Here is a 15,401-nt window from a genome sequence, read left to right as displayed (position 1 = left end):
AGATGTGCTGCTGGGCGATGTGATTTGCTGGACTAGTGCGGATGTTTGAAACAAGGGTTCAAGAGGGGGATGAAGTCCATGCTCCTTTCATCTCGAGAGGGCCAGTAACGGGCCGATTTGGTGAAAATGCTCAGGAGGAGGGGATTGGGGATTGTGATTTGTTAGAGCGTTTAATTGAGATTGTTTCTGGGGTGTTTGATGCGGTGATGAGATTAAGGTGTTGAGATGGTGGATAGATGGCCAGTTAGGAGGACGGATTGGGAAGCTGAGATCTGAACGGAGACTGAGAATGTTTCAAGGCATTGGTGAATTGAGAATTGTTTAATGTGTGAGTAGTGAAGTAAGTGTAGTGCTGAAGGATTGGTTAATCCTGGTGTTAGTGAAGGATCTGACCTGAGAGATGTTACGTTTCATCCGTCAGCCGCTAAACGCACGTCTTTATGCGTTCACCCAAAGGACGATCTGACGAGAATCACGACACTTCTGGTCTGTGCCTCGATCCTTCTGTAGATCAACCACTAAAAGACGAACCCTAATGAAAGGGAACCAGAAGTGTATCATATTGAGTAGACAACTATCCTTCAAACTAACAACATATCCATTTTTAACACCAAGAATTACAACTTGCTCTGCTTGATCAAGTGAGCATTAACAGGCGATATCGCCTTCCCCGTCTTCCAAAACTCCGTAATGTTCTCCATCCCCAATTTCTCAAAGCCAATATGCGAATCTAGACTCGCACCCGCGTTGTGCGATAACAACTCCACGTTGTTCATCTTCAGCAGCTCAGGGCTGATGTACGGCTCATTTTCAAAGACGTCTAGTCCAGCACCTGATAAATGACCGCTGGAAAGAGCTTCAACGAGATCAGCTTCGTTGATGAGTTTTCCACGCGCAATATTGACTAGCTTTGCGCCACGCTTCATCTTTGATAAACCAGCTTTGTTAAGTAGAGTTTCGCCGGCGAAGGGTGTAGCGACGACGACGCAGTCTGCTTCAGCGAGGAGATCGTCTGATGATTTAAAGGTAGCTTTGAGGGGTTCTTCGATTGACGAGGGCATTTGAGCGACGTCGTTGTAGATGATCTTCATGTTGAGTGCTTTATACGCCTTTTCGGCGATGCGGCGGCCGATGCGACCGAAACCAATGATTCCAAGGGTGAAGCCGCTGGGGTTGCGGGATACAGGGGCCAGGTTCTTGTTGGCGTCGATGAATTTGTCCTTGTCGCCTGAGCGGGCTGCTGTGCTGGACCAGCTGAGGTTGCGGAAGACGGAGATGATGAGCCAGATTGCTGCGTCTGCTACGGATTCTGTGCAAGCAGCTGCTGCGTTGCAATACGTGACACCTAAGCAATCTTGTCAATAACTATGATTTAAGAAGTAAAAGTGGTAACGTACCTCGCTTTGCAAGTGCCGCTGTATCAACCCAGTCAAAGCCCGCTCCAGCACTAGCATAAATCTTACACGATGCGGGAAGAAGAGAGATCAATTCATCATCCCAATTTCCCATCTCACCGCCTGTGTTCCAGAACGGTCTGTAGATAGCGAAGAAATCGCCAAAGGTCTTTTGCTTCAGGGCGTTGATGAAGTCGGGGCGGGACATGCTGTGCGAGCGCTTGATCTCAAAGTGAGATGTGAAGGTCTTGTAGAGATCATGGTTCCATTTGATGTCGTCGCCGAGATGAAGAACGATTGGTTTGGACATTTTGGCGCTTGAGATGGTGAGATTGTGATAGTGGTGGGAATGAGGATTGTGTATGGGAATGGAAGTGTCAGGGTATTATAATGATACGAGTTTGAGTGTAACGCAGTTGCTGGAGGGTGAACACGGGCATTCGGCCGATGGGGCATGTTGAGAGAATGCCGGCTCTTGAGTGGGCAATTCTGCCCGGTGGACTGTTGATGATTGACAGTTTGGGGGAATTTTGGCCGTAAAGATCCATAGAAAAGACGGTTTGGAGAGGTTGGATTGGTTGGGGCGAGTACCCCGGATATTGAAATCGGGGTTCTTCCCGAGCAGCCGTTGTTACGAGAGATTGTCGGTGAAATGGAAATCTGGGGTAGATGAGACTGAAACATTAAAGATGCCCCATTACGAAAAGCATGAATGATAAAATACCGGTAATAGGAATGAAAGGGAAATACTTCAATGCTTTGAGACTGGTAACATTGGTGATATTTTTCTACTGGTCACGTCTGCAATGAAATATTTATCTAAAAGACCACTCATCGACTGAGTCTTGACTATCACTTCAACTCGGTCTCATATATGCCTACGATGATACACCATACATCATGACCGAACAGCCAAACGGCAGTCCCTATTTGACCATCGAGGGACAACAGCGCCGCCAGCTACTGGCTCCTAATCCTTCTTCTTGATCCTGGGGAAGCTCAACCAAACACCGGCAACAACCGTAATCAACGCAAGAATGATAGGCTGCAAAACACCAACACCCTTATGGTTAGCGATAGCACCAATGGCGAATGGAAACACCGTTCCGCCGGTACCACCGATCGCCATTGCGAATCCGATAGCAGAAACGTGGATCTTAGCGGGCAGAAGTTTGGCTGTGACCATAACGGCTCCTGGGAATAAGGGGCCAAGGAAGAAGCCGAGAAAAGCGACCGCAACGGCTGAGACGATGAATTTTGGCACGAGCCAGAAGAGGAGTTGGAGACCAATGCAGATGAGGAGATAGATCGTAAGACAGAGTCTCTCGCCGAATCGCTCAGTTACGAAACCAAGACACGCACGCCCGAGAGCCATACCGGCCCAGAAGCCAGTACCTGAAGCACCCGAGGCATAGGCTGAAGCTTTTCGGACGCGGAGCATGAATGTGACGACCCATCCACCAAGACCGACTAGAAGAATGAGCATTGAACGGAGATCAGTGACGTGCAGACATACCTTCGACACCCATGTATGCAAAGAAGAACAATGCACAAAGCCACGTAACCTTGGACTTGAGCGCCTCTCTTGTTCCAGCACCACTACCCTCCGAGTTGTTCGCAGCATGTTCAGCCTGATAAACAGCCCCAGTCTGCTGCCAGAACGAAACAGTCAAACCAACCCACTCCACCACAGAAATGCCAATCTACACCGTCAGCCAGCGCAAAGCATAACAGTTACAAGATGACTCACCATAACGTAATAAAACGTATACCAAGGCAACCCCGCCGAAACAACCATACTCGTCGCAATAAGCGGCGAAAATAAAGCGCCAAACGAGTAAAAAGCATGTAAGAAGCCCTGCACGGTATTCGCTTTATCCATGGCTCCGACCCAAGCGCAGAAACACGCGTCTGTGAGTCCGTTTCCGAAACCGCTCATGATGTTGCAGACTACAAGGACGGGATAGGGAGGATGCAGGGCGAGGGCGATGAAGGTTATGAGGTGGCAGATTGGCGCCATGATGGCGACGCCACGTTGGCCATATTTCATGTGGATGCGGGCGTTGGTGAATGCGGCGACGGAGTAGCCTGCGAAGGGGGTGAGGAAGATGAGAGAGATGATGGTGTAGCTGAGGTCATAGTATGTTTCGAGCTGTGATTGTTAGAGAAGTGGTGTGATCGTGTTGATCAACGTACATATGGGATCAAAGCCTGGACTCGTTAGCAAAGTCAATTAGATCCGACTGGGAACATACTCCAACAGCCGCATCATTCATCCCCGCAATGATGAACGACAAAAACGCAAAAGCAAGCTTCGCTATATTTCCCCTAGGATAATTCCATCTCTGCACCTGCGCCGACGCATACGGCGGGGGTATATCATCCGGTGGGAGCGAAGGTTGTTCTTCGAGTTCCTTACCGCGGACGTGACATCCTTCTAGAGTCGTGAGCTCAATGGGTTCTTGGGTCTGTGTCGCTGTGCTCGACATGATGAGGGTGAGAGTGTGAGAATAAAGTGGACGTGGGAGGGTGAGATGGGAGGAGGTTTTATGTAAAGGAGGGATCTGCGGTGCGGATAAATACCGCGAGTGCGTTGTAGAGCCTCAATGGGAAAGAGGGCCAGCGGAATGCTTGTGGTGACGCGGGGTGTTATGCTTATTTTGGGGCGCTAGACTTGGTGGAGAAATATTCGGTAGGGAACGCGGGCCGTGTTCCAGGCTTGTTTATCAAATGACCACCTGAAGCAGAGTAGAACCAGAGTCTCGGTGTATTTCCATACATAACGGAATATGCCCTTGGAGATAGGGAGTGTGATTGAGCTACTCAAAATAAAAGAAAAATGCCAAATGGCTCTGCCGCCTGTTATTACCTAGAAAGAAAGAAGAACAATCGGACCTTGTTCAATTATCAAGACAACGCACCATTTGTTCTAGAACGACTCGCACGTATTATTCTCAAGATCTATCGAAGAACTGATATTACAAGCTGGCAGACAAGTTTGAAGGCCCAAGATTCGAATAGGGTCATACAGTCAAGGAATATAGTTTCAAAACATGGTTCGATTCAAAGTAGTGCATAATGCTATATAAAGTTATCTCCTCGACGAAGATTTCCGCTTTCGGCCATGAAAAATACTCTGGTGGTTTAGAAGACTATCATTTCTGGTAAAGCTCGTTTCTGGGCATTCAGAGCAATAGTAACGCTTTCTTTCCTCTTTCGGTTGATGCGTTTCCAAATGCCTCACCAGCTGTCTTTCTTGGAGTATCTCGTGACAAAAATGACAAGACCTGAAAGCTGTAGGGGTACTATGATGGGATCTGGGAGAATAAATCAGAAACTCTAATTTGTCACTTTCGCTACTGATCACATACTCTGTGTCGTACATTTGTCCTGAAGAACCGTAGGTATGATCCAGGGAATCAAGTCTCATGCGAGCTCTGGCAGCCTCTGTTGTTGCAATAGACAGAGGCTGAGACGTTGGGCATTGTGTTAATGAATTCTGAGTGTCTATATCGGCTCGGTGCGTGGTGGAACTTTCATGATATGAAGCCATGTTATTGCATTGGTTAATGTTGAACGAAAAGGGTAGAGAGTGCTGAACCTCGCAAGAAGGGTCAGGCGGTATATTAGGTCTCTAACGAGCCGAAATATATCCTCCAGACACGCTGTACGAGGCAACAGATTGTTCTTCGACAGGTGCCTCTGTGCTGAAACTAGTCCCAGAAAGTGCCGGCATAAAGCCAGTAGTGAGAGAGCCGTGACCAACGATGTTTCGGATGTGACGAAACGCCTCTGTTTCGTCATGAGTTAATTCAATGTTGTTGTCGTAGAAGCCGAAAGTGGCTAAGTTTGTATTATGCGAATTCTCATTTACTCCCGCCATGGAGATGGTGGGATACACGATGGGAGGAGATGACGTTACAAATTGTTCCCCAGATGACATGGTTAAACGAAATTACTGTTGTAAAACAACCTGATATAACTGTAAACCGATGTCTGGATGAACCGAAGCAAATGGCCTATCCAAGAAGCGAGTTTGTGACTGTTATAAAAAGTCCCCGAGCACTATCCAAGCGTCAACGAGGACAGACTTTGGAGATGTAGAGGGTCTTCGAGAACACCATACAAAGGTTGATTGTTTGGTGCGTCATATGTATGCTGGCGGCCAGCTAATGCAGACGGCCAACTAATGCAGACGGCCAGCTAATGCAGACGGCCAGCTAATGCAGACGGCCAGCTAATGCAGACGGCCAGCTAATGCGGGCGGCCAGCTAACGCAGATGGCCGACTATTTCAACTTGAGTGATTCATCTCTTATGACTTCCGCACGTGGAACATCGTCATTGGTGGGAAATGTGACTTATCATTGATGTTCATGTGAGTTCCCGGACCAACAACTATCTGTGGCCCCCAAACCCCTTCGAAGTCAACTAACCGCAGTTGGTAAAGAGCTGCATACTCTACTTGCTTATGATTTGTCTGGCTTACTATGCACTCCATCAGCTTCTACGTTGAAGCTCACCGGCCAGCGTTGTGCAAGGGCTTTGAAAACAAGACAGAAAACCAGCAAATGATTTCAGTTTAAAAGCTACAGATCACCTTGCATTCGTACACACTTAACAATTTACAGGTTGCTCATCAGCCTGCATTTGCATTGCATCGGAACCATCGCGGCTGCACTTGATTCGTCGAAGATGACACAACACGGCACAGTTATTGCAAGCGGCTTGAGAGATAAGATAATTCTTGACTAGCTAAGACATTTCTACACATCTGCATTTCAGCCTCTGACGTTCTCTAAAGCACTTAGCAAAAGATAAGCAAGGGGCTTAGGGATAGAGGCAACGGAGAAGGATTTATGTAGAAATCTGCTGGATCAGAGTTGGAGCGCAAGAAATCTACCAGAGGTCCACAAAGAGATGTCTCCAACTGGGATTTACTATATTAAGGGGGCCGACCACGCAAACTTAAAGTACTCAATACCCAGTGAACACAGCACAATCAGTAACTTTACTTTATTCTTTTTATCAAATCTATCATCCCTTTGTGAATTATTTCATAACAACAAAATGAGCTCTTCCAACAACCAAGCATCCGAGGCTCTCAACAGCAAGCAGCAGAGACAGTACCAGTGTCTTTGTATTTTGCTTCAAGCTGTCAACGAGACTTGCAAGCATAGGAGCGACATCAGATACTCCTCCGGAAAGAATCGCGGCTACGCCCTCTTGACCGATTATCAGAAGGCAATTTGTAAAATCGCACAAATTCTCGATAATGAGAAGGGTGGCGATTCTGCCACAGCGCTTATCGTTGCGAAGGGGCTGCGTGGACCAGACTACGTTTTTGCTTCAAACTTGAAGAAAACATCTGAACTCGAAAGAGCCAAGTCGTTTCTCTTTGACCTCCTCGAGTACGTGGGAAGCAACCCTGATGAATTGGCTCCTAAGGCACTGCAAAAGCAAGTCTTGGATCGTATTCTTGAGTTCAATTTTCTCAGATTTGATGCATACCTGAACGGACTGGGCACTGCTTTGCAGTCTTGCATCGATAACTGCGAGAGATCACAGGAGCCTAGCAGTAAGCTTATAAATGAACACAAACAGTTCTCTCATCTAACAATGACAGGGTCCAGCGATATGGCTCAGTTGCAAGCCATCAAAGAAAAGTCCTTGTTTCCTCGCGACATGACTTCTTCTACTAATTCCAAAACCAAATGTAAGAGGCCAGCCCCGCCACCTTCATCTCCCACATTGGCAAAAACACTAGGGACTAAACAAGATTTGGAAATAGTTTTCCGTGACTGCGAAGATCTCATCAAAGCCATACATAACAGCCAAATTACTGGAATAGATAAAGTCTTGCACAAGTACATTGGCACTACCGAGCCAGAAATTTCATATCAATGGAGTCAGCTGCGCCATCATCTTGGTCGTCTTCATTCATTTCGTCAAGCTTCCGAGGCCATAATCGATGCTTCCACAAAGTGGCCCTTGTTATTCAAAAACTTCAAGGTCGATTACATTCCATCATCCCGTCCTCGAAAGTTCACTCGAATCCACGGGCTGAACGCCTCCCCAACGGACATTATTAAGGCTGCTTTTCCAGATCAAGATCTATCATATTACGAGGACGACATTGCGGAGCTTCGCACGTACGGTCTGGATGAACAAATCCAGAAGCAGGAGCTTAAATTTCCATCGAAGAGTCTGGTTCACTGCGAAGCGAATTTGCACAGTCATCTTATCACAGCTGGGAAAACACGACCTTGCGACTTCTGGAACGATGTTATGTTTATCGCTACTAGCAAGCCTCCCTGTAGGCTCTGCCATTACTATTTTCAGGACGGCGACAATGACTTTCAAGTACAGTCGTCCCACATGAACCTTTACCCTCGATGGCGGCTCCCCGATATTGTTGATTCTAATGATGAAGCAAGCATTGGGCATCGTGAGGAGCTGATGGAGGATATATTCGAGCACATGCAGGACAGTATACTAAGTGTTTTACAAGAGAAGTTCCCTCAGTGGAAACGAAATGATTCTCGTACAGATTCGCGAGGCTGTACAGATATTCGAGAGGGTGCGGATAGTAGAACTCCAAATGGCGGACACTATATGCCATCCCCGGTCATGGATGATGACGGTTACGTGACGGACATACACGCTGATACTTTTGGTGTTGCCCGTTAACTCTTTCCATCGCTAGTTATATCTCGATATACGATAATACCTTGAACCCTTTGTCCTTAGTGTTTTGTTCTGGCTCCATGTCCCATACGGAATTGTTGACAGTGATTTCTACTCCCGCGAATCTGAGCTTGTAATAGCTATATGCTTCGGCTCTTATAACAACACGTAATATCAATCCTTCCGTCAGCCCATCGCCAAGACCCTAGACTTTGTGCAAAGTCTAAGGTATGGGCCTAAAGGAGGCTTGGTTACATCCCGAAATCAGCTTATTTCCCACGATTTGCGAAATCTCTTCGATCCCTTGTGGACCCAATCCACCAATAATGTCTAAGTTGTGAGCTAGATGTGTTATTTACAGTTGAGACTTGTGGCCGAGAGCTAAAATCAGCAGCGAGACCTTAGTACTCTAACTAACCTTGATAGCTACGCCATCGCCAAGTTTCTCAAGGAGGACCCTTAAAGACATCAGCAAGTTTAAGAATAGCACCATAGCTCGGATCGCCAAGAGCTGGAAACCTAAGGGGGACCTAACTATGGATCACATTTAATCTCAAGCTTCCAGCAATTGAGTACAGCGTTATTTTGTGAAATTCGGCCCCAAAGGAAAGATGAAGAAACACACCAGTGCAGTATCTCACAAGCCAGTTCTGTTCTTGTATGTCCTTTAATTTAATCATAACTTCCACTGTTCGGTCTCATTCACATACAACTTAGCGACGTGGACGGCTGTCTTTATCCAGAAAGTGAGTCGCATGCAAGGCCTTGTTGTTTTGAGGCCCCCGTGTATTAACAGCAGCCATGATAAGTATTGGTGTCAAGGACGTTTCCTCTCGCCTCATCAACGCCTTCGTTCAGAGCCATCTCGGCTTCAGCAAGGAGAGGACAATTCTACTTTGAAACGAATACTTCAGAAGCCACGTTTTGATCGTGGAGGTTCTAGTCTCCAATTATCAGGTTGATCCGCTAGAGTTCAACAGCATGGTCGACGATGCCGTTCCATTTGATTCCCTCATCAAGCCCAACCCGGAACTCCGCCAGTTACTGGAAGAGATTGAAAGGGAGAATTTTAGGCTTTCGCTGCTCAGTCATGTCCATATCACGCATGTCAAGAGAGTGATCCGCCTTTTGGGTGTCGAAGATCTACTCGAGGGCGCAATATACTGTGACTACTCCAAAGAGCCTTTGGTGTGCCGGCCACAGTCTGCCATATTTGAAACAGCTATGAGAGTAGCAGCCATCAAACGATGTAGCGATTGCTATCTGATTGGTGAGTGTCAGGTGCCTTTGAATCTTTCACGACACTAAGTTATATTGGAACAGATGATTCTTATCGCAATTGTCAGGGCGCAGAGTCGTTTGACTGGACCGCGGTGCATTTAGTTGAAAAAGGCATTGCCAAAGAACCAGTATTCAGACATCAAATTCGAAGTCTTAAGGAATTACGTGAGATTTTCCCTGGTGGGTTCAAAGGTCAAGCCAACGGTTAACTCAAATCATTGGTCGTTCTACCGCTGATATGCTCTTATCTACTCGAAAGAATGAATGTGGAGAGCTTCACCTCACCTGGCAGCTTAAGGTTGGTGAAAGATGCTTGAATAAGCATTAAACTTTGGGACAGTGTGACACTCGTCATAAACATGTCAAGGAGAAAGCCACTGTTTGACGTCACGATCCGGAAGATAGCCTTACGCTTGAGAGTCACCGTAACACGCTTCAGCCTCAAGGCTTATTCACCAAAAGTAAGAACTCTGAAGCAAGCCGTACTGAAAGTTTCATCATTGGGACACAAAGGTTAATAAATGGCCAGGACTTAACCCGAAGGTGAAAAAGTAGTTAATCGCCTTGACCTCTCCCATTTATCTTTCCTTCACATTCACCCAAAGCCCCTCATCTCAATACCAACCACTTCTCTACAAGCCAAACTCAAGATGGTAAGACACAAGCTCCAAACCAAGCATCAAGGCAGCGCTAAGAATAAACTGAACAGAGGCTACCCCCCGGCATAATAACAGGCCTCCTCTCATTGTCAAACGCCAACAAAGAAAAATGCTGGACCTGCAAGCAGAGCAGCGGTGCAACGAAACAAGATCTCCAGAACGCCATCGACGACTTTGGTCTAGCCTTCGGCCTCGAACCCCTAACCGTTAAACCCAGACACTGCTACCGATCGCTCTGCATGGGGAAATACTTCAGTCTCTGCAACTACGGCTACCTGGACTCGACTGAACCCGTGGGTCAGAGGAATCGGGCTAGGGAGTGGGTCTTCCTGGGGCAAATGGGTCGGAGTGCGCTGGGAACTTTAGGAACAAGCACAATTATGATTGGTATGAGTGTGGGTTGGTGCCTCAATGGGCGGGGAATAAGTTCGATGCGATAGTGACGAATCTGCAGATGTGTAATAAGCTGTGAGCTAGAAGTGTTATTTGCAGTAGAGACTTGTGGCTGAGAGCTTGAATCAGCAGAGAAAACTTAGAGACGTTGGTGCGGTTGGAACGTTTGCTGGGTTGGAGGAAAGTAGTCGCTGCAGGCCTGTGCTTGAATCAAGTCACCAAACACCACTGCAATACCTTCAGGTCATACTTGGTTTCATGATCAAGGTGAACGTGGCAGAGAGCTTTGGATGTCAACATCCCCTCTTTTTGGAAAATAACCGATCCGTCAGCCACCAATGCCTGGCACTGGATCAATTTGAGTGATGGATCAAGCTCAAGATCTCGTGAGTGTTCCTTAGTTTGAGCCATATGTATGCGGCCACTGTGAATCATTGTGTGCTGATTGTTTGATTATATCAATCATGCAAGCGTCTATGCCCAGCACTGTCAGTCAGTATTACCGCGCAGCGACTAAGGCACGCGATCTAGATACCTCGGGAGAGCAAAGAAAACACAGGACCTTAATCCTAAATGATAAAAAGACTTGGGGGATATAGCCTAAGCTTAGGATACCTTTGCTTTAGTTTATTTTGATACCCCTATATCAAGGACCGGTATTTTGTTGATCCCTGAGGTCAGGCCCTGTCAAGTCAATCACAACACCTGTATCATTCTCTACCAGTGATGTCTATACTTTCTAAGGATGAGGTGCCACTCTTCAGCCCTTCATGATCACAACTGGTACTTGAATTGGTCTAGGACGTAGTTGTACAAGACGACGCCATCCTCAATCGCTGGTAGCCGAAGGTTAACGTGCTCCATAGTCACGAAAACTCCAGGCTTCTAGCTCTTGGCGATCTTGGTCATGGTCCTTTGATCTTTAAACTTGCCGGCATAGGCGAGATTTTCTTTCAGAAACAAGCCGACGCGATAGTAGAACTGGCCTATAATTGTTATTAGTTAAACGAGGCTTCACAGCGGCCGGATTGACCCTGAAACTCACCTTCGCGCTTGATCTCTTCAGTCTCCATGTTGCTCCAATGAACACGTTCCCTCGGATAGCGGCTTACATCTTGACTCATCCGGAGCGCAACCACATGGTGGCAGAGAATAGTTCGCATATAACCCCATACTCCGGGATACAAATTGATATCCGCTACCATTGCATCCACCTCCCGTTTCACCATGTGTAGATCGCACAACGTGTCGAGCGAATTCGCAACATGCTAGGTCGTCCACTAGGCCATCGCTGACTGGTCGCGCGGGATTAAAACACTCCTTGCCTGAACCTGTTCCTAAACCTCATTCGGAGTCTCGAGCAAGAAGCCTCGGTGGCACTCGCCGCGGTACTCGGGACCCGGGATTCTGAGCGTTGCGTATGTCGTGATGAGGACGTCGGTGCTGCCCATGTTGAAATCGTGGACGATTCGATGGCATTCGGGATCTGCGCCCCAGATTGTGGCGACTTGATGGGAACTGATTCCTTTGGCGCGCATCTTTTCGTTCAATTTACTGTTCACGGGCTGTTAGCATATCCTTTTTCGCGACAGCCTGGCTATGCATAACTTGCATTGCGGTCTCGTTTAGCCTGACGTAGATCAGCACAGTCCTTTCTTCCAGCTCAGAGACCGTAGTCACTATCTCGTCCATCCTCCCGGTAAGGACTTCGCCATCCACTTTGATCAGAGGTTGGATGTCCTCTGACAGATTTGGGTCATGCGGGCGTGGCGCCATTGCTGCGATTGTAAGAAATGTAAATGTCTGTAAGAAAAAGAAGAAGAAGTCTGTTGATGGTTTCAAATTGACGGAGTGCTCGGTCTTGAACTTGATCTCGAGTGTGAAACGGAAAGAAAGACTGAATTCACCACGCCATGCCTTAGGCAGGCCAAAGAATAAGGAAGCTAGCGGCTTCCACAAGAATTGACTGGTCCTCACTTGTCTTACCAAAGTCTCTATTGTTTCTAAAATATATAATAAACTTTGAAAGCTTTATTATAAACAAGTTATAAAAAAGCTAAATTTATATAAAAGAATATAAAGATTTCTCTGTTTTATAGTAATTTGTTTCTTATTTATATAATTTTATATAATTTTATTATCTTCAGGTAAAATATACCTAAAACTGGGAAAATTTTTATCACAGCCAGCGACAGGAGATATAACATAAAAACCGACAAGAGCGATAGCAAGAAAACAGCGAACCTTACTGCGGGATGTCAAAATAAATTTAGCAAAAGTCATCCTAAGCCTAGGCTACCTATATTACCTAAGGCTTTCTATCATTTATGATCGAGGTCCTGTGTTGTCTCCTCCCCTAGATTGCGTGCTTTGGTCGCTGCGCGGTAATACTGGCAGTGCTCGCACAATCAGACAATCAGTATGCAGTGATTTACAGTGGAAGCATGCACATGGAGGAAACCAATCAATTCATCAAAGAGACCTTGACCTTGATCCATCACCGAAAGTGACCCGATCCAGCGATGCAAACAGATGCTGTGTCTCGGGATCAGCTGTTATGGTTGACTTGACGGGGGCTCGTGTATCATTTGTGTGTTAGTTGAGACAGAGTTTGCACCAAGTCAGTGTTGGTTGTCCCATTCTCTTCTCAGTGTTCCAATAAGTGCCTTTGTCTTCCATTTGATCACCTCATCGACCTTCACCAGATACCGTATCGTATGTGTTTGCGCACAAGGATCCCTTATGCAGTATCCACCTACAACAAACTCACATCAGCAATCATCCTCAACGCTAGGACTCTGGGATGAACGTACAGAGCGACAGCATATGTGCTGGTAGATAGAATGCGTTGGCCACATGAGAGTTGGACAGAGCAAGACCCATCAGCATGCAGAGGTGCGAAGATATGTTGTTCTAACAACAAGTCAGCCTCCTCCCAACACAGGCAGTTTGACCTACTTCAAAATCTTGCCTGCTGTAATTGTCTGTTGTATGTTTGCTATCGCGCAAGCACAAAACGGCCTTGGCTGCGTAGTAATGCTGCATTGCCACCACTCGAGCATGTTAGCAAACAATAAAGGCAAAGGTGTTTGAATACTCACCAGGCACCGACGCAGCGAAGCAAATGACTGGAAATGGCCTGTCGCTTGAGATATCCGCCGCTTTGCGAAATATCGGCTTGAATGAAACGGGTCTGGCATCATACCATCCCTCGATCTCCCTCTCAGCCGCTTCCCACTCTCCAAGATCACCAGCCAGGCTCTCCATTGGCAGAAATAGCCTCATCAGCTTTGCAAAGTTATAAACAGCCCTGTTCGCATACGCAGAATCATCAGATCTCCGAAACACCGTTGATCTCTCAAAGTTTTCAAGACATATCTCCAGCGGTTCCCTGCGCACAACATAAACGTAGATAGCTTGCCGAAGATGAACCCAACTCGCCGCTTCAGCTAACCCACCTTGCGTCACAAACCGCGCGATGACCTCGTGGTTCAACAGATTCTGCGTTCCGCTGAGATGATGATAGTAGGAATCCGTCTCATTATCGTTCTCTTCGTACAAGCGCGCGATTACAACAGCTGTGAGGAGCGTTGAGTCCCAGGTCTCGGGCGGTTGAGCGAATGCTTCGATGAGGAGTTTTACACACTTGTTGTGGTAGAATGTGCTTTCGATGTCGTCGGAGCTATTGATGCAGCGAGAGTCGTAGCGGCTTGCGAGCGCGAGGAGGCCATTCATTATCATAGGCTGATGGAGGGCTAGACGGGGAACTTCGAGGGCAAAATGGCGGGCGTCGTCACAAGCGTCGGACTTGAAGGGTTAGTTCTTGACTTGGTTGAGGTGGAGGTTCTTACAAGAGGTGCGAGCTTGTGGATGTATGTCATGAAGAGAAAGGCCTCTCGTTCCGTCAACGCAAAGGGGTCCTGGCTGTGATCTTGGTCGGTCACTTGGGCGACAGCATGGGGCGAAGTCATTTGCGGGTCGAGAATAAATGGGATGGATGCTCGTGGGAGAGATGAAGTCTCTGCTAGATCTGCTTGATATTCTGGTGTCATGTTCTGATCGATAGGAGAGTCGCCGATGAGGTTTGAGGGCGATTCCCAGTAGCTGAACACCTGTTCCAAAGGCCCAGCTTCTGTCTGGGGCTGCATTGGGTCGTCTATCGATATTTCCATCATCCCATCTGATATCGGCTGCGTTGCCGACTCATTCGTCTCTGGTGTTGTGTCCGTTTCCTCAAGCACCTTGCCATCAACCCCGCGGGGCGTCGTGAAAGAAACTACAACAAGTCATTATAACTCTGAGCAAAAGAGGTCATTTGTCGCAACTCACTCTTCTGAGGTACCTTTGCCCACTTCCGTCCAGGTTCCTTCTGCGTTTCTGAATGAGTGTGTTTGAACCGAATGTCATTCTCAAACCGACACTCCTGCCCCGACTCTAGACAAGTGCCGCATTGAGAGGCGCCTGGTTGTGTGACGCATTTTCTGTGTCGGCGGCGACAAGCGGTGCAGCATTTCACTCGCTTCATGGCGTTGACCGTTTCTGGCTGGGATGTTGTAAGAGGTGGAATTGAATCTGGGGTGGACGACATGGGGGTGAGAGATGATGGCGGGGAGGAGCTAAGCCGATGCGCTAAATCCGCTATAGAAATTTGAGTTCGGGCTACTGTGATTGGCTCCTTTTGGTGACTGTAGGGTGATCAGATTCAAGGAGCATTGTGCGCAAATGATCTGATAGCGTAGCGGATGCAGTGGCTGTGACTGCAAATAGTGGTCGCTTGACATCGTCTGATGAGCTTGTAAATCAAGCAACCTTTGAGATTTTCCACCTATCGCTCTGCAAAGCAGTTGTACAATCGAGTGTGAGAGCATCTGTCTTGAAGCGTGCAATTGTACGTCACTGATTGCTGCCCTCATTTAGAATACTTGAGGAAGCGAATATCACCAAAATTATCGCATTGAAATAGCAACCCAGTATAGCAAGCTAATATC

The 15,401-nt window shown here is 47.2% G+C and overlaps 8 protein-coding genes across 8 annotated transcripts; 2 read left to right on the top strand and 6 right to left on the bottom strand.

Moving 5' to 3' along the window:
• Positions 1-617: 617 nt before the first annotated feature.
• Positions 618-1,704, bottom strand: FMAN_08214 (uncharacterized protein; the record flags this gene model as incomplete). The annotated part of the gene is made up of 2 exons (XM_041821663.1): positions 618-1,345; positions 1,398-1,704. 2 exons carry the CDS (start codon positions 1,702-1,704, stop codon positions 618-620), a joined length of 1,035 nt encoding a protein of 344 aa, XP_041687421.1.
• A 660-nt stretch (positions 1,705-2,364) lies between these two features.
• Positions 2,365-3,883, bottom strand: FMAN_08213 (related to tetracycline resistance proteins; the record flags this gene model as incomplete). Its single annotated transcript, XM_041821662.1, has 5 exons — positions 2,365-2,864; positions 2,911-3,097; positions 3,145-3,546; positions 3,591-3,605; positions 3,656-3,883. 5 exons carry the CDS (start codon positions 3,881-3,883, stop codon positions 2,365-2,367), a joined length of 1,332 nt encoding a protein of 443 aa, XP_041687420.1.
• A 602-nt stretch (positions 3,884-4,485) lies between these two features.
• On the bottom strand, positions 4,486-4,947 carry FMAN_08212 (uncharacterized protein; the record flags this gene model as incomplete). Its single annotated transcript, XM_041821661.1, has 2 exons — positions 4,486-4,711; positions 4,766-4,947. 2 exons carry the CDS (start codon positions 4,945-4,947, stop codon positions 4,486-4,488), a joined length of 408 nt encoding a protein of 135 aa, XP_041687419.1.
• Positions 4,948-5,028: 81 nt separating this feature from the next.
• Positions 5,029-5,337, bottom strand: FMAN_08211 (uncharacterized protein; the record flags this gene model as incomplete). The annotated part of the gene is made up of 1 exon (XM_041821660.1): positions 5,029-5,337. One exon carries the CDS (start codon positions 5,335-5,337, stop codon positions 5,029-5,031), a length of 309 nt encoding a protein of 102 aa, XP_041687418.1.
• Positions 5,338-6,463: 1,126 nt separating this feature from the next.
• On the top strand, positions 6,464-8,083 carry FMAN_08210 (uncharacterized protein; the record flags this gene model as incomplete). Its single annotated transcript, XM_041821659.1, has 3 exons — positions 6,464-6,971; positions 7,020-7,109; positions 7,185-8,083. 3 exons carry the CDS (start codon positions 6,464-6,466, stop codon positions 8,081-8,083), a joined length of 1,497 nt encoding a protein of 498 aa, XP_041687417.1.
• A 978-nt stretch (positions 8,084-9,061) lies between these two features.
• Positions 9,062-9,570, top strand: FMAN_08209 (related to pyrimidine 5`-nucleotidase; the record flags this gene model as incomplete). The annotated part of the gene is made up of 2 exons (XM_041821658.1): positions 9,062-9,350; positions 9,404-9,570. The coding sequence occupies 2 exons, from the start codon at positions 9,062-9,064 to the stop codon at positions 9,568-9,570; spliced, it is 456 nt and encodes a 151-aa protein (XP_041687416.1).
• A 1,728-nt stretch (positions 9,571-11,298) lies between these two features.
• On the bottom strand, positions 11,299-11,486 carry FMAN_08208 (uncharacterized protein; the record flags this gene model as incomplete). The annotated part of the gene is made up of 2 exons (XM_041821657.1): positions 11,299-11,399; positions 11,459-11,486. The coding sequence occupies 2 exons, from the start codon at positions 11,484-11,486 to the stop codon at positions 11,299-11,301; spliced, it is 129 nt and encodes a 42-aa protein (XP_041687415.1).
• A 1,548-nt stretch (positions 11,487-13,034) lies between these two features.
• On the bottom strand, positions 13,035-15,001 carry FMAN_08207 (uncharacterized protein; the record flags this gene model as incomplete). Its single annotated transcript, XM_041821655.1, has 6 exons — positions 13,035-13,168; positions 13,227-13,326; positions 13,372-13,466; positions 13,515-14,220; positions 14,265-14,689; positions 14,743-15,001. 6 exons carry the CDS (start codon positions 14,999-15,001, stop codon positions 13,035-13,037), a joined length of 1,719 nt encoding a protein of 572 aa, XP_041687414.1.
• Positions 15,002-15,401: the final 400 nt, after the last annotated feature.

The sequence above is a fragment of the Fusarium mangiferae genome (genome assembly GCF_900044065.1).
Source record: "Fusarium mangiferae strain MRC7560 genome assembly, contig: FMAN_scaffold012, whole genome shotgun sequence".
Taxonomy (NCBI): Eukaryota; Fungi; Ascomycota; class Sordariomycetes; order Hypocreales; family Nectriaceae; genus Fusarium; species Fusarium mangiferae.
The sequence above is the reverse complement of the archived record's forward strand: the minus strand, read 5'-3'. Positions and strand labels throughout refer to the sequence as shown.